This window comes from Manis pentadactyla, chromosome 2 (genome assembly GCF_030020395.1).
Source record: "Manis pentadactyla isolate mManPen7 chromosome 2, mManPen7.hap1, whole genome shotgun sequence".
NCBI lineage: Eukaryota > Metazoa > Chordata > Mammalia > Pholidota > Manidae > Manis > Manis pentadactyla.
In genome coordinates, this window is record NC_080020.1 from 87,847,401 (window position 1) to 87,865,879 (window position 18,479).

Below are 18,479 nucleotides of genomic sequence, written 5' to 3' on the forward strand. Positions count from 1 at the left end.
TTCCAGTTTGCGTTATACATTCACTAGATGAAAGATATTTTATTGTTTGCAGTTTGGGCAACAATGAGTAACATAAAACAACCGTGTACCAACTGATTTCTGTGTCGACATGTTTTTTTTCTCTCTTGGATAAATACCTAGTAGTGTTACTGCTAGTTCATACTTTGAGTGTTTATTTAACTGTTCGAGAAACTGCCACACTGTTTTCCAAAGTGTATGTACCATTTGCATTCTCACCAGCAGTTGTGCCACATCTTTGGACTGTTAAGTTTTTGAGATTCAATTAACATTAATGAAAGGCATTAAGATCATGTTTGTCTCAAAAAAGAAACTTGGCTTCCAAAAGGATAATGTTGTGTGATAAAATGGAAAAGAATCTCTAAATTATCAACAACCTAACACTCCTTTCTTTAAAAAATAATATCAGTAAGGTTCGGGGAACTTGGTAGATATAAATATTAATGAAATCCAAATCTTTGTATTTAACAGTGGGAATTTGGCCAAAGGATCCAGAAGATTCTTGGCTTTAGGGTAAATCCAGATTTCACCAAAATTAAGCATAAGTTTTAACTACCAATATCTTCATACACAGAAAATAAACATTCAGGTTTTCTTTGATAAGCAGAGAAAAAAATTCCCCTAGGAATCATAATCTCACCTCTAAATCAGTTTCCATAAAATCAAAGACAAGGCTAATATTAGATTTATGTCCAAAAGCATCAAGGAGCTGCAGAGCAAAAGAAAAAAAAAATCAAAATATGTTCTCCATTAAAGAGTTAACAGTGTTATACCAACTGAAGTTGAAATTTAAAAAAAATTTAAACAAGCACTTGGGTTGTTGGTAATTCTCTAAGTTTTAAATTATTTTATAATTTTGACATTTATTTTTCCTAGGAATTAGTATTTTAAGGCATAAAAACATTAAACTTCACTATTTAAAAAAAAAATCACTAAATACTTAACCTCTCCTCTCATATTTTGGGAGTTATAAATTAAAAAATGAGTTAATGAAAACCTCAGTTCAGTTTCTAATTCAGAAAAATTCCAAAGCTCAGCTCTTAAGAAAATACTATAAATAGCAGTGGCAGCTACCATTCACTGGATGAGTGCACTCTCTATGACAGGCAGTACTCCAGGTCCTTTAGATGTAGCTAGTCCCCCAACAACCCTATGAGGTAGGGACTATGGCATAGAACTATGAGAAAATCTGTTCAAGGTTTTACACACGCTAAAGCTCTCTAGGCTTTAAAATGATTTCTGACAAAATCAGCCTGTATGCCAATATTTAATTTACTTTACCAGTTGTATAGTTTTAAAAAGCGTACCTACTGGAACAATTACGATAGAAAGTGCATTTCAACCCGATAAGCTTTAAAGCTTTTTTGCAAGGCTCACCTAGAACAACTTCTCCTGCTGGGCCTTCAATTAACATCTATCACATTCAGAAATGGCAGGGTCCCAAATCCCAGAAACAATTTAGATCATACTCACACCAATTATATTTGGATGACTTAGCTCCTGTAATAATTTTATCTCTCTTAAGGCTGTTCTATTTATACCTACATAAAAATGCAAAGCAGAAAGTGAAAAATAATTCTGAAATCTCAAACCTTCTTACAAAAATATTTTTGAGGAAAGGTCTCTCAGGAAATAGCAATGAATAATCTACAGAAAAACAAGAGCTATTTTGACTATTTTTAAGACATCTTTTTTTCTTTTATATTGCTTTATTTTTAAAATAGCTTAATACAGACAATGATAAATAGTAAAAAAAAAAAAAGTATTCACTTTGTAGGGTAACAGATTTGAGGCCTGCTGGAATAACAACATACATATGTGTGTGGCACACAGGTGATAAGTCAGTAGCTCCCCTACTCCTCCCCAATGAATATTCGTGGCAGATTCTTTTTGCTAATAGCAAACCAGCAATAAGATAGTATCTCTCCCAATGCAAAAGTGTGGAGAAAATGGAACTCTGACCAGGATTCCCACCTGGCCTTAACAATGTCCACTGTGTATATAATAAGAGCCTGTCTGCACACTGGTCAGTCATGGGAGTACCTACCCAGAGGAGCAGTAGCGAGGAAATGCCCATTCTCTCCTCTCCCTGTGTTACTACTGGTCATTGGTACATAGTTGGTGAGGCATCCACTAGTCACCAGAGACCCACCCATGGAGTTCTTCCCAGTGCTAGGAGCACGGGAGCAGGGAGCTTGGCTCACACCACTGGGACAGTGGGAAGATAGCTGTGGAGCCCCGGTGCTCCTGGAGAATTAAGCTCATGTTGGGGAGCAGAACCTGTAGCCAGCCTGGTCTGGGGAACATTCGAGCCAGCCCCTGAGTACTGAGCTATCTGTGACCACTGTGAGAATAAATGTGGTAACCCTCTTGTATCCCCAACCTTTTGCCCTTGCCTTTATTTGGTTTCATTGAATTCATAGAGAACTTGCCCCAGGTGGGGAGCCCCCTCCTCCTGGAGCTGCAAAAGAATAGAACTCAATATAAAAAAAAAAGATCTGTTAGTGAAAGGAACAGAAGAACAGAATGAAGAAAGGCAGGGGGACTGCAAAGGCCAATGTTGGTGCTGGCAAAAAGTAAGCTGGAAATTGGACAACAGAAGGAGTAAAGATTATGCAGTGACTTCATCTGTGGTAACTGTAGAGATTTGTCGTGAAAGGATTAATAAACTAAGCACTTTGACATGGAAAAAAATAAGATCTGTTACTAGTTGTTACATAAATGATGGTTCCTTTTTAGAGGAACATTTCTTGATGACAAACAGGACTTCGCACTCTAGCACACAGGGCTTTGGAAGATGGGATAAAGAAGTCTTTCCCCTATACCTCTATTCCATAGAGAGCTGTGTATACTTCCATGGAGGTGTATCCTGAATTTTCAAAGTAGAAGCTCAGAAAAAGAAGAAACAATGGCCTGTAACAGCACCTAAAACAGTAAAGAAGACAGCAAGACAAGCCACTAGATAACCTTGCTGCCTTCTATTTACTTAGGTGGCTGACTATTCCTCGAACAACCAAATGGTGGAAATCACAAATATCCTGTCTTACTCTTCTGCAATCCTGCAAAAACTCTATAAAGAATCATTAACTCTAACTAATACTTTGCTAATTTCCTGTGATAATAACCTTTCCTGTTCTGTCAGATTACATGAAATACATACCATCTTTAGCTTCTGATCTATGTCCAAGCTTGATCTGGTAGAGTGAAAAAAACAAACACAAAACAAGTGCTGTTATTTAGACAATGCGTTAATAATATAAACTCTTCAAAAACTTGGCCGCAACAAAAACACATAGCAATTTCTACATAGCTAGTATTTATAGGCAGGAAGTGGGAATCATGAATCAAAAGGCAAAATTAACAATGTAAGAAAGGATTAAGTACCTACCATTCCTTGCCCTTCAAGTTTTGAAAGTACACATTTGAATGGAATTAAAAAAACAAATGTGTCTCCTTTACCTTTGGAAGAGTAACGTGGAACAAATGACTGAGAGCATACTGGTTAAAAAACAAAGAATCACGTCAAAGTAGCTGATTTGGAAGGAAACATAAAATATGAACATAAAATAGCATATTTAATATGCTCGATAATATGCTCTTAGGAAACATATTTCAAACAGAAAAATTACGAACTGTGATGTATATAATGTTTAAACTGTTGTTACCATTAATAAGCATGACAGGTTGCATTAAGAGGTTTAATCTTATACTAGTTTCTCTTACTACCTATACAATGAATAAATATAATCAATAATACAAAAAGATGATAAAACAAAGTTTTCTTTTACTTTGGAAAAACAAAGCCACTCTACTTTTAAAAAGATGTCTCACCTATATGCTACAAACAGAACTTCTAACTTAAAGGTGGCTAGTTATTATATCACAAAAAAATATAAAACACTCAGGAATAAATCTAAGAAAAAATGTACAAAGCTTCCCGAGAAGAAAACTATAAAACACCATTAAAACATGCTTAAAAATAAGACCAAAATAAACACAGGTATCATGCTCATGGATAGCAAGACTCATTATCATATATAACTCATATATGTCAATTATTTTTAAATTCAATGAAACTAAATCTAAAGCTCAAGAGCATTTCTCAGAAACACTGACAAAGTGATTCTAGACTTTATATGAGAAAGTAAAGAGCAAAGAAAAACATTTTAAATTACTACATTTTCTAAATATAATTTAAAAAACAAGATTAGTTTCATGAAACCATCCACTACATTACTCAGATTCAACAATTATCAATATTTCACCACACTTAATCATTCATCCTCCCCTTTATGCTGACTATTTTAAAACAAATCCCAGATTTGATGTCATTTCACTGCTTTTATATTTAAGCAATTATCTCTAAAACATGGACATTTCTTACAGTCAAAATGCCATTTTCATATGTGACAAAATTAATAATAATGCTGTAGCTGCATGTAATACCTAGTACATACTCAAATTATCCTGATTGTTTCAAATTTCTCAACTGGCTCATAGAATAGCCAAGACAATTTTAAAGAAAAACAGGTATGCAGGCTTGCTTCATCACATTTTAAGACTTTTTATAAGGCACAGGTAATTGGAAACACTGTAGTATTTGACCAAGGATAAAAAAAAATGGACCCAAGTATACAATGGAACTTAGCATTACAATTCACCAGGAAAAGGACTATTGATAGTATTAGGACAACTGGAAAAAAATATTGGCTCCTCACACTATACAAAACAAAATAATTAATGCCTGATGGAATAAAGACCTAGGTGTGAAAAAGCAAACCTTTTAAATTTTTATTAAAAAATTAAGGATTTTTTATAATCTGGAGATAGGGAAGCACTCAAAAGGAAACCCATAAAGAAAAAAATGGACAAGAGGATTAAAGATGGTAGGGTGAGAGGTGAGATAGAGACCTCCTCCTAAAACCACATATAATATGAAAATATAATTAATACAACTAATCCTGAAAGAGCAACAGGAAAGACGGCTGCACTAGACTGTATACACCCAGAGAAAAGAACAGACCTCACAGAACAGGGTTATGTACCAAAGCTGTGGTCTGGCAGGACCCAAGCCTTCCCCCACACCAGCTCACCAGCAGGAGGAAGAGAAACAGCGGGAAGTGGGTGGAGGCCTGGGACTGCTGAACACCTACTCTGGAGATCTGTTCTGGGAGCACAAACCTACATTGTATGGTCTGGTGATTAGGGGGGCTGGAAAACTAAAACAGGCAGAATACGTTGAGAGACTGAGATTCTAGCCATTTGTGGAAAACAGGGATCCATATCCAGCTGCTCTTGAACAAAAGAAAGGTGGGCAGTCTGAGACATTTCCTAACAGTGAAAGGGCTGCTAAAGAGGCAAGGATTGCACAGAGCTTACTGCTCAGGAGAAAGGACAGGTAGACAAAATTGTCCGGGTGCACTCTGCCCAGCAGGTTGGGAGCTTTCACGACCTACAGGCGCTCCAGCTCCCTGGTTGGCTACACAGATCCAAGGAACCCCTCCGTGATATGCAGCCTACTGTGCCTTTCTCCCAGCCAGCCAAACATGGCTCGCAAACCAGCAAACTCTACCCTCACGTTAGGCAAGCCAGAGGGAAGACCTGTCTACAGCAACTACAAACGCAAAGCATAGAGGCTTATACCTGTATAAGGCTTATACCTGCCCACTGGTTCAGGCAGTGGAGACAGGCATAGAAGCCGGGAAGCAGGAAACAGCTCTTTCCTCCTCCCAGGCACCAAAACCACTCCCCTGCGACCTCCAACATTGCTTCAGGGGCTGAGCACCTCTAGAAAGTAGAGCTTCTGGGCACTAGAGGGAAAAATATATAAATATGAAATGCCAAAGGAATCTGGTTCAAAGTAAAATTATGACTACAACTCCTGAGAAAGATTTAAGTGACATCGACCTCATGAATCTTCCTGAAAGTGATTACAGAATAAAAATCATTAATATGCTCATGGAGGTAAAGACAAATATTCAAGAATTCAAGGATGAATTCTGGTCGGAGATCCAATCGTTGAAGAGCACAATGGAGGGTATTAAAAGCAGATTAGATACAGTGGAGTAGACAATAAATTAAAGAGAAACTAGAGAAGAGGAATACAAAGAAGCTGAGGCACAGGGAAAAAATCAAACAGAAACTAGAGAAGAGGAATACAAAAAGGCTGAGGCACAGACAGAACAAAGGATCTCTAAAAATGAAAGATTATTGAGAGAACTGTGTGACCAATCCAAACAGAACAATATTCACATTATAAGGGTACCAGAAGAAGGAAAGAGAGAAAAAGGGATAGAAAGTGTCTTTGAGGAGATAATTCCTGAAAACTTCCCCAGTCAGGGCAAGGAGATAGTCTCTCAGGCCATGGAGGTGCACAGATCTCCCAACACAAGGGACCCAGGGAAGACAACATCAAGACATATAGTAATTAAAATGGCAAAGATCAAGGATATGGACAGACCATTAAAAGCAGCCAGAGAGAGAAAAAAGATCACATACAAAGGAAAGCCCATCAGGCTATCATCAGACTTCTCAGCAGAAACCTTACAGACCAGAAGGGAGTGGCATGACATATTTAATGCAATGAAGCAGAAGAACCTCAAAACAAGAATACTTTATTGGACAAGATGATCATTTACATTTGAAGGAGGGATTAAACAATTTCCAGATAAGCAGAAGATGAGGGAATTTACCTCCCACAAACCATCTTATATAGTGTGTTTTGGAGGAACTGCTGAAGATGGAAGTGTTCCTAAGGTTTAATAACGGTCACCAGTGATAATAAAACCACAGTAAAGAAAGTAGAGCAGTTAATTACTAAGCTAATGCAAAATTAAATCAACTACCTGCAAAGTCAGTCAAGGGATAGACAAAGAGTACAGAATATGATATCTAATATATAAAGAATGGAGGAGGAAGAAAAAGGAGGAGAACAAAAGAACCTTTAGATTGTATTCGCAATAGCATACTAAGTGAGTTAAGTTAGACTTTTAGATAGTGAGGAAGTTAACCTTGAGCCTTTGGTAACCATGAATCTAAAGCCTGCAATGGCAATAAGTACATACCTATCAATAATCACCCTAAATGTAAATGGTCTGAATGCACCAATCAAAAGACACAGGATCAATGAATGGATAAAAAAACAAGACCCATCCATATGCTGCCTACAAGAGACTCAGTTTAAACCCCAAAACATACACAGACTAAAAGTGAAGGAATGGAAAAAGATATTTCATGCAACTAATAGGGAGAAAAACGCAGGAGTTACAGTACTTGTATCAGACAAAATAGACTTCAAAACAAAGAAAGTCACAAGAGACAAAGAAGGACATTGCATAATGATAAAGGTGTCAATCCAACAAGAAGATATAACCATTATAAATATCTACACACCCAACACAGAAGGAAGCTCATATTTGAAACAAATACTAACAAAATTAAAAGGGGAAATAGAAAGCATTCCATTCATTCTAGGAGACTTCAACACTCTGAAGGACAGATCAACCAGACAGAAGATAAGTAAGGAGACAGAGGCACTGAACAACACAATAGAACAGATGGACCTAACAGACTTCTACAGAACTCCACACCCAAAACCAGCAGCATACACATTCTTCTCAAGTGCACAAGGAACATTTTCAAGAATAGATCATACCCTAGGCCACAAAAAGAGCCTTGGTAAATTAGAAAAGATTGAAATTATACCAATTTCTCAGACTATGAAGGTATGAAACTAGAAATAAATTACACAAAGAAAATGAAACATCCCACAAACACATGGAGGCTTCACAACATGCACCTAAATAATCAATTGATCAATGACCAAATAAAAACAGAAATCAAGCAATATATGGAGACAAATGACAACAATAATTCAACACCACAAAATCTGTGGGATGCAGCAAAGGCCGTATAAGAGGAAAGTATATTGCAATACAGGCCTAACTCAGGAAAGAAGAACAATGCCATATGAACAGTCTAAACACACAATTAATGAAACTAGAAAAAGAAGAACAAATGAGACCCAAAACCAGAAGAAGATGGGACATAATAAAGATTAGAGCATAAATAAATAAAATTGAGAAGAATAAAATAATAGAAAGAATCAATGAAAGAGCTGGTTTTTCGAGAAAATAAAATAGATAAACCCCTAGCCAAACTTATCAAGAAAGAAAGAGAATCTACACACATAAACAGAATCAGAAATGAGAAAAGAAAAATCACTATGGACACCACAGAAATACAAAGAATTATGAGAGAATACTATGAAAAATTATATGCTAACAAACTGGATAACCTAGAAGAAATGGACAACTTTCTAAAAAAATACAACCTTCCAAGGCTGACCCAGAAAGAAACAGAAAATCTGAACAGACCAATTACCAGCACCAAAATTGAACTGGTAATCAAAAAACTACCTAAGAACAAAATTCCTGGACCAGATGGCTTCACTGCTGAATTTTATCAAACATTTAGTGAAGACCTAATACCCATCCTCCTTAAAGTTTTCTAAAAGGTAGAGGAAGAGGGAATACTTCCAAACTCATTCTACGAGGCCTCCATCACTCTAATACCAAAACCAGGGAAAGACACAACAAAAAAAGAGAATTACAGACCAATATCCCTGATGAACATAGATGTAAAAATACTCAACAAAAAATTACCAGCCAAATTCAAAAATATATCAAAAAGATCATCCATCATGATCAAGCAGGATTTATTCCAGGGATGCAAGGATGGTACAACATTAAAAAATCCATCACATCATCCACCACATCAACAAAAAGAAGGAAAAAAACCACATGATCATCTCCATAGATGCTGAAAAAGCATTTGACAAAATTCAACACCCATTCATGATAAAAACTCTTAACAAAATGGGTACAGAGGGCAAGTACCTCAACATAATAAAGGCCATATATGACAGACCCACAGCCAACATTATACTTAACAGTGAGAAGCTGAAAGCTTTTCCTTTTAAGATCAGGAACACGACAAGGATGCCCACTCTCCCCACTTCTATTCAACATGGTACTGGAGGTCCTAGCCATGGCAATCAGACAACACAAAGAAATAAAAGGCATCCAGACTGGCAAAGAAGAAGTTAAACTGTCCCTGTTTGCAGATGACATGACATTGTACATAAAAAACCCTAAAGAATCCACTCCAAAACTACTAGATCTAGTATCTGAATTCAGCAAAGTTGCAGGATACAAAATTAATGCACAGAAATCTGTGGCATTCCTATACACTAACAATGAGCTAGCAGAGAGAGAAATCAGGAAAACAATTCCATTTATAGTTGCATCAAAAAAGAATAAAATACCTAGGAATAAACCTAACCAAAGAAGTGAAAAACTATACTCTGAAAACTACAAGACACTAATGACAGAAATTTAAAAAAATACCAATAAATGGAAATACATCCCATGCTCATGGATAGGAAGAATTAATATTGTTAAAATATCCGTCCTGCCTAAAGCAATCTACAGATTCTGTGCAATTACTATCAAAATACCAACAGCATTCTTCAACGAACTAGAGAAAATCGTTCTAAAATACATATGGAACCACAAAAGACCCTGAATAGCCAAAGCAATCCTGAGAAGGAAGAATAAAGCTGGGGGGATTATGCTGCCTGACATCGAGCTCTACTACAAAGCCACAGCAATCAAGACACTTTGGTACTGGCACAAGAGCAGACCCATAGCCCACTGAAACAGACTAGAGAGCCCAGATATAAATCCAACCACATATGTTCAATTAATGTACCATAAAAGAGCTATGGACATACAATGGGGAAATGACAGCCTCTTCAACAACTGGTGTTGGCAAACTGGACAGCTACATGCAAGAGAATGAAACTGGATTATTGTTTAACCCCATACACAAAAGTAAACTCGAAATGGATCAAAGACCTGAATGTAAGTCATGAAACCATAAAACTCTTAGAAGACAACATATGCAAAAGTATCCTGAATATAAGCATGAGCAACTTCTTCCTGAACACATCTCCTCAAGCAAGGGAAACAAAAACAAAAATGAACACATGGGGCTACATCAAACTAAAAAGCTTCTTTATGGCAAAGGACACCAGCAACAGAACAAAAAGGCATCCTACAGTACAGAGAACATATTTGTAAATGACATATCCAACAAGGGGTTAACATCCAAAATATATAAAGAACTCATACACCTCAACATCCAAAATGCAAATAACCTGATTAACAAATGGGCAGAAGATACGAAGAGACAGTTCTCCAAAGAAGAAATTCAGATGGCCAACAGACACATGAAAAGATGCTCCACATCACTAATCATCAGGGAAATGCAAATTAAAACCACAATGAGATATCACCTCACACCAGTAAGGATGGCCAGCATCGAAAAGACTAAGAACAACAAATGCTGGTGAGGATGTGGAGAAAGGGGAGCCCTCCTGCACTGCTGGTGGGAACGTAAGCTAGTTCAACCATTGTGGAAAGCAATATGGAGGTTCCTCAAAAAACTAAAAATAGAAATACCATTTGAAGCAGGAATCCCTCTCCTTGGAATACAAGTTCTCAGATTCAAAAAGACATATGCACCCCTGTTTATCGCAGCACTTTTTACAATAGCCAAGATATGGAAGCAACCTAATTGTCCATCAGTAGATGAATGGCTAAGGAAGATATGGTACATATACACAATGGAATACTATTCAGTCATAAGAAACAAACAATTCCTACCATTTGCAACAACATGGATGGAGCTGCAGGATATTATGCTCAGTGAAATAAACCAGGCAGAGAAAGACAAGTGCCAAATGATTTCCCTCATTTGTGGAGTGTAACAACGAAGCAAAACTGAAGAAGCAAAACAACGTTAAGACTCACAGACTCCAAGAAGGGACTAGCAGTTAGCAAAGGGGATGGGTGGGGCAGGGGGGGGAGGGAAAAGGGGATTGATGGGTATTATGTTTAGTAAACAGGGTGTGAGGGGTCACAGGGAAGGCAATGTAGCACAGAGAAGGCAAACAATGAATCTGTGGAATCTTACTACACTGATGGACAGTGACTGCCATGGGGTATGGGTGGGGACTAGATAATATAGGTAAATGTAATAACCACATTGTTTTTTCATGTGAAACCTTCATAAGAGTATATATCAATAATACCTTAATTAAAAAAAAGAAAAAGAAAAAAATGGCCAAATTCAACTAGATTAAAAATTAACATCTGTGCCTCAGAAGATACCATAATCAAAAATCCTAGCCAAAGACTGGGAGATGCTATCTGCAATGCCTACTTCTGACAAAGGATCAATATCCAGATACATAATGAATTCCACCAGAAAATAATCTCATTTATAATTGAATCAAAAAGAATAAAATACCTAGGAATAAATTTAACCAAGGAGGTGAAAGAACTGTACTCTGAAAACTGTACGACACTGATGAAAGAAATTGAAAATAACACAAGTAAATGGAAAGATATACTGTGCCAGTGAACTGGAAGAAGTAATTTAAATGTCCATACTACTCAAAGCAATCTACAAATTCGATGTCATCTCCATCAAAATGCTGATGGCATTTTTAACAGAACTAGAACAAATAATTCTAAAATTTATATGGAACCACAAAAGACCCCAGTATCCAAAGCAAACTGAGAATGAATAACAAACCTGAAGGTATCATGCTCCCTGATTTCAAACTATATTACAAAGCTACAGCAATCAAAGTAGTATGGTACTGGCACAAAAACAGACAATGGAGCAGAACAGAGAGCCCAGAAATAAACCCACATTATGTAGTCACTTAATCTATGACAAAGGAGGCAAGAATATACAATGGGGATTAAACAGTATTTTCAATAAATAGTGTTGGTAAAACTGGACAGATGCCTGAAAAAGAATGAAAATGGATCACTGTCCTATACCATACACAAAAATAAACTCAAAATGGTTTAAAGACGTAAATGGAAGACCAAGACCATGTGCAATAAACTCTTAGACAGTGACCTTGCCAATTATTCTGGTTGTCTTCCACGGCAAGAGAACAAAAGCAAAAATAAACAAGTGGAACTACATCAAAGTAAGAAGCTTTTGCACAGCTTAGGAAATCATTCACAAAATGAAAGGCCACCAACTGAATGGGAGAATATATTTGCAAATGATATAGCCAATAAAGGATTAATATCCAAATTATATAAAGAACTCATATGCCTCAACAGCAAAAAAAAGTCTGATAAAAAAATGGGCAGAGGCCCTGAATTGATGTTCTACCGAAAAGGCATAGAGACCCATTAGACATATGAAAAGATATTCAACATGACTAATCAGCAGGGAAATGCAAATTAAAATCACAATGAGGTATCACCTCAAACCAATCAGAATGGCTAGTAGTAAAAAGCTAAGAAAAACATGAGTTGGTGAGGCTGTAAAGGGAATCCTCATGCACTGTTGGTGGGAATATAAATTGGTATAGCTGCTATGGAAAACAGTATAGCAGTTCCTCAAAAAATTTAAAGTAGAAATACCATGGGACCCAATAATTCCACTTCTAGGTATTTACCCAAAAAAAACAAAAGCACTGTTTTAAAAGATATGTTTTATATCTTTTATATGCACCCCTATGTGTACTGCAGTATTATTTACAATACCCAAGATATGGAAGCAACCTAAGTGTCCATCAACAGATGAATGGATAATAAAGAGGTGGTATATATACACAATGGAAGAGTACTTAGCCATTAAAAAGAATGAAATCTTGCCATTTGGAACATGAAATGGACCTAGAGGGTATTATGCCAAGTGAAATAAGTCAGACAAAGACAAATACTTTTTGATTTCATTTATATTTGGAATCTAAAAAACAAAACAAATGAGAAAAACAGAAACAGATTAATAAATACAGAGAATGAACTGGGGGTTGCTAGAGGGGAGATGGTTGCCAAAACTTGTGGTTGTTGGGGGATAGGCAAAATAGGTGAAGGGCATTAAGAGGTACAAACCTCCAGGTACAAAAAGCTTGGGGAGGAGGGGAACCACTCAAAAATAATGATATAAGCATATTAATTTTTAAAATGGAGGTAAATACAGAGGAAACAGTTATAGGAGTTTTAAAGTGATTGCTCGAAGGAGTGAAAACCATCAATTGGGGAGCCAGACACGTTAAAAGTCTTGGCCTATTAACTGACTTTTAAAACCACAAAGATGTATCTTGAAATTACCTGAAAAATTAAATGAAAACAAGATGCCATTCTCAGTCACCTTCAAGGGGTATGATTCTAAATTCTTATTCATGTTAAAAGCAAGGAAACAAAAAGCTCCACTAACACTATCATATACCATCGGACAAGGTACAGAAATCAGTATGCCAACAGTTTGAAGAGATAATGTCAGTTGGTCAAGTTAATACCTCAAGTGGAAATACATACCTTAAGATACCTCAAGTGGAAAATGTCTACAAATGCACTTGCCATAGTCCTAAGTATAAATAAATTAATATGTTCAAAGGACAGAAAGGTACGTGTGGCTTGAATATAGTGAACCAGGGGTAGAATAAAATAGATTGCTTTAGAAAGGGTCAGAGGAGTTCAAGTTTTACAAGGGAGTAGCTGTAGTGCTGAATTATAGAACATCAACTGGAAAAAGAAGAAGTGAGAAGTCAGAAAAAGTAAAAAGGGTAACAATAGCAGGAATAATTGTGCAGAGTAAGAGCGGGAGCCAGGTGTTAAGTGAATGAGAGGGATTTGCCTCTAAGGAGTTAGGAATTTTGAAGGAGAAACAGATTCAAATAGGAACAGGAACAATAAGAAGGTGGTTACCTCACCAACAGGCCTCAGGATTTGAGAAAAACAGCCTCTCCTTGAGAGGATTATTGATTGCAGTAGTAGAGCAAGTCAGTAGATTTTAGTAGAAAGAGCAATCAGCCTGGCAGCAGGACACCTAGATATATATGCTAGCTTCAGCGTTTACTATCTGGGTCATTTTGATAAATCACCTAATCCCTCCTAGCCTCAGATACCTCAAGTGGAAAATTACCTATTTCACAAGGCTGTTTTGAGAGTTAAATGAAAAAATGTAGGTGCAAGTGCCTGGCATATAGAAAGTTAGCTAAATACGGCCAAAGTTTCTTGAATGAATGCAAGTAAAAAAGCTTAAATGAGTTTTAAAAATGCACATCAATGTTGCTAATGCTGGTGAAAGCCTTTTATGGTAAATCTGTACACCAAAAATACTGACATGATACACAGAGTGGATGCAAGTGAGGCAGAAATAATAACCTGGAAAGATCATATTAAATAGCTCTAAGGACCCAACAGAGGCAGTACTTGTGCCCTATGCCAACATCTGAGTTTATAAAACAAATATACAGCTTCCTCTTCATTTCAATTTCAGTTAACGAACAAAACACTAATTCAACCCGAGTTCCATCTTGAAACACAAGACACTAATAAATGATATTTTCTTTGAAAATGACATAAGTAACTGCTCAGTAGCAGAGCACGATCAAGAGTAGTAAAACGACCACCCATCGGCTCAAACACGGGTATCTTCAAGGAAAAACAACAGACTGCAACTCACTTTCTTAATGGCAACAATTTGGTTGGTGTTCTTGTCTCTGGCCTTGTAAACCGTAGCAAACTAGAGAGAAAAACAGAAATAACGTGAGCTTGTGGGAGCTTTTTTCTGTTGCCTTTTTACGTTTTTAAAAAAGATTTTGGGAAGCAAAGAACCCAGGGGTTCTTGGAGCAGACTAGCGGTGGCCTGAAGCGTGGTGGAGCAGTGCACGTCCCCGCCAGTCCATTCTTCTGAAAGAAGAGGGCCGCTCAGGGTCACCTTCAAGGTGTACTGAGGGGCAGCAGGTGTGTCCGGACAAGAGAACAAGCAGCCAGGCCAGTCTTCTGGCTTTCACGAGGAAGCCGGCGAGGCTGTGAGGCGGCTCGGGGCCCTCGGAATCCCGACCGAGAACCTCACCTGTCCCTCTCCGAGAAAATCCAGTTTTTCATAACGCTTTGCTCGCGACTTCACGTCCACAGCCATTGGTCACGCGAAGCCCGAATCCGAGTGAAAGGGGGTAGCTCTGAAAACAGCAGGAATTTAAAGCTACCTTAAAGCCTCCAACAGCCACTTCCGTTCATTGGGGGGGGGGCACTTTTTTGCTCCGCCCTACTTCCGGGGTGGGCGTGTTGCTGTTAAATAGCCCCGCCCTGTGGCAAAGCTCAAGGCAGAGGTTGGATTTTCTGCGCTGCGCCTCACCCTGTCACGTGGTCGCCTGGAGCCGGAAGCTGCTTTATCTTCTGGCGGTGCGTAGCTTTTCGCCCTGTTGCCGTTTTACCTTAGACATTTCCTTCACTGCCATGGACGGGTCAGCGTTCTCATACGATGTTCTGAGTTCTGGAATTAATAGGTGTGTAGGAGTGTTGAAGACTTGGCCTTGTGCCTGGTCTCGCTCTCTGGTTCCTCCCCTTGGGCGTCCTGTTGCCAGGGTTGCTGTGGACGCCTAGCCCTGCAACCTCAGGTTACTTAGACGAGTGCCCAGTTCTTAAGGACTAGTCAAGCGGCAGTCTTAGTCCAGTTACTTTATAAAGAAGCACGCCCAGAAACAAAACCCAAATCAACTGAAAAATTTTGTGCTTACGTAGAACTGACTCATCAGTTGTCTACTCTGTAAAATAGAAAGACTACATCATAAGTGGTTGTGAGCATTAAATGAAACACACACAAAATTTAAACATAGGTGCTCATTGACCAGTACCCAAATTTGGTTCTCATGAATTTTCATACAAATCCACAAACTATTTATTTATTCAACAAATATATATTGAGTGCTTAGTGTGTGTCAGACTGTTGTACACTCTGAGAAATCAAGAAAAAAGACAAAGATCCCTGCCTCCCAACAGAAGGAGATAAGTAAAATGCTATGGTATATAGTGGTAAGTGCTCTAGAGATAATAAAGCGGGGAAATGGGATAGAAACAGAGTTTGCCGTTTTAAACAGAGGTACAAGAAAGACATCACTGAAAAGCCACTGCAGAATTTTGAGCAGTCAAGTGATACACTCTGATTTATGTTTTACAAGGTTCAGTCTGGCTTTTGTGAGAGACTACACTGTAGACTTAGAGGGGCAAGGAAAAGCAAGAAGGCCCATTAAAAAATTACTGCAATAGTCCAAATTACTCTATTAGGTGGTACCAGTTTGGCCTCTAGCCAGTGGGATTTGCTGACAGACTAGCTATGGGTTGTGGGGAACAAAAGGTTAATTCCAAGGTTTTACACAAGAGTATTTGATGTTTCTACAAGTTGAGTATCCTCATTTTCAGAGAGATGTTGAAGAGGGCAGCAGAATAACAAAGGCTCTTAATTTAGTAAAGGTGACGTTTAGTGAGAGGTGAGTCCTTGCTCTGGATCTAGACTACCTGCATTTGAATACTGCACCCACAAGTATTCAATCACTAGATTTATGACTTGGGCAAGTTATTTAACATTTTTTCCAAGTGACCTCCTCTGTAATAGGAACTATATTCATTGGGTTGCGGCAAGGCATACACACTTCAAAAACTCTTAGCATATGTCTGACAGTGCTCAGTTTATGTCAGCCATTACATAACTGTTGGTCACCTTCCAGCTCTTTGTCACTAGTTGGTCTTTATTGAACTCTGATAAATTAATAGGTAAAATTATCAGAAATAGCTGAACACACACTATCTTTACCCCTTGTATCTCTTAATTATGCAATCATACCTAATGACACATGGTGTCTCACAACCTAGGTCAGCACTTCTTCTGAAGGACATCACTGTAACAATAATCTAACCTCACTGATAGTAGAAATAAGCTAAATATTGAGCTGAATTTGATGGTGTGCCTGTGAAGCCTGAGGTCCCTAAATGTGCCATGGCATATGAATCAACTATATTGTATCATGCTACTATATCAAAATCCCTATTTTGGGACATTTAAAATAGGTTAACAAAAAGTCACTTAATGATATTCTGCGTCTTATAGGTCACTGTATGTATAAAATATCATTCAGCATCTGTATAGCACTTTATAGTTTGCAAAGCACTTTTACCTACTGATAGTAGCCAGATTCCAAGATGCCCCAAAGATTCTTGCCTTCTGGTATTAATACACTTGTTTAGTCTCCTCCCACAATGAAACAGGCCAATTACCAGTAGAGAAATTAAACTGGTAATCAAAAAACTACCTAAGAAGTTTGGTAGATGGATTCACCAGTGAATTTTATCAGACATATAGACAACACATAATACCCATTCTCCTTAAAGTTTTCCAAAAAGTAGAAGAGGAGGGTATACTTCCAAACACATTCTGTGAACCCAGCATCACTCTAATAACAAAACCAGGCAAAGACCCCAAGAAAAAAGAAAATTACAGACCAATATCCCTAATGAACATAGATGCAAAGATACTCAACAAAATATTAGCAAACCAAATTCAAAAATATATCAAGAGGATCATACACCATGACCAAGTGGGATTCATCTCAGGGATGCAAGGATGGTACAACATTTGAAAATCCATCAGCATCATCCACCACATCAAAAAAAAGGACAAAAACCACATGCTCATCTTCATAGACGCTGAAAAAGCATTCAACAAAATTCAACATCCATTCATGATAAAAACTCTCAACAAAATGGGTATAGAGGGCAAGTACCTCAACATAATAAGGGCCATATATGACAAACCTACAGCCAATATCATACTTAACAGCAAGAAGCTGAAAGCTTTTCCTCTAAGATCGGGAACAAGACAGGGATGCTCACTCTCCCCACTGTTATTCAACATAGTACTGGAGGTCCTAGCCACAGCAATTAGACAAAACAAAGAAATACAAGGAATTCAGATTGATAAAGAAGTCAAACTGTCACTATTTGTGGATGACATGATATTGTACATAAAAAAACCCTAAAGATGCCACTACAAAACTACTAGAATTAATATCTGGACTCAGCAAAGTTGCAGGATACAAACTTAATGTGCAGAAATCTGTTCTTTCCTACACACTAACAATGAACTAGCAGAAAGAGAAATCAGGAAAACAATTACATTCACAATTGCATCAAAAAGAATAAAGTACCTAGGAATAAACCTAACCAAGGAAGTGAAAGACCTATACCCTGAAAACTACAAGACACTTTTAATAGAAAATAAAGAGGACACTAAAAAATGAAAACTCATCCCATGCTCTTAGCTAGGAAGAATTAATATTGTCAAAACGGCCATCCTGCCCAAAGCAATCTACAGATTCAATGCAATGCCTATCAAAATACCAACAGCATTATTCAACAAACTGGAACAAACAGTTTTAAAATTTATATGGAACCACAAAAGACCCTGAATAGCCAAAGCAGTCCTGAGAAGGAAGAATAAAGCAGGAGGGATCTCGCTCCCCAACTTCAAGCTCTACTACAAAGCCACAGTAATCAAGACAATTTGGTACTGGCACAAAAACA

At 37.6% G+C, this 18,479-nt stretch overlaps 1 protein-coding gene across 4 annotated transcripts in view; it reads right to left on the reverse strand.

Annotated features, from left to right (window-relative positions):
* The window catches only part of CDK7 (cyclin dependent kinase 7), a 35,528-nt gene extending 20,367 nt beyond the window's left edge, over positions 1 to 15,161 (reverse strand). For 2 of the 4 annotated variants that reach the window (XM_036887761.2, XM_036887762.2), the window contains exons 1-5: positions 14,977 to 15,161; positions 14,584 to 14,643; positions 3,179 to 3,212; positions 1,492 to 1,559; positions 659 to 727 (exon numbers count right to left, since the gene is read on the reverse strand). In XM_036887761.2, the coding sequence (XP_036743656.2) occupies positions 659 to 727; positions 1,492 to 1,559; positions 3,179 to 3,212; positions 14,584 to 14,643; positions 14,977 to 15,042 (297 nt within the window). In that variant the 5' untranslated portion in view covers positions 15,043 to 15,161. The remainder of the gene's footprint in view (positions 1 to 658; positions 728 to 1,491; positions 1,560 to 3,178; positions 3,213 to 14,583; positions 14,644 to 14,976) is intronic. The other 2 variants (XM_036887763.2, XM_036887764.2) reach the window with 2 other exon arrangements.
* Between the last annotated feature and the right edge of the window lie 3,318 nt (positions 15,162 to 18,479).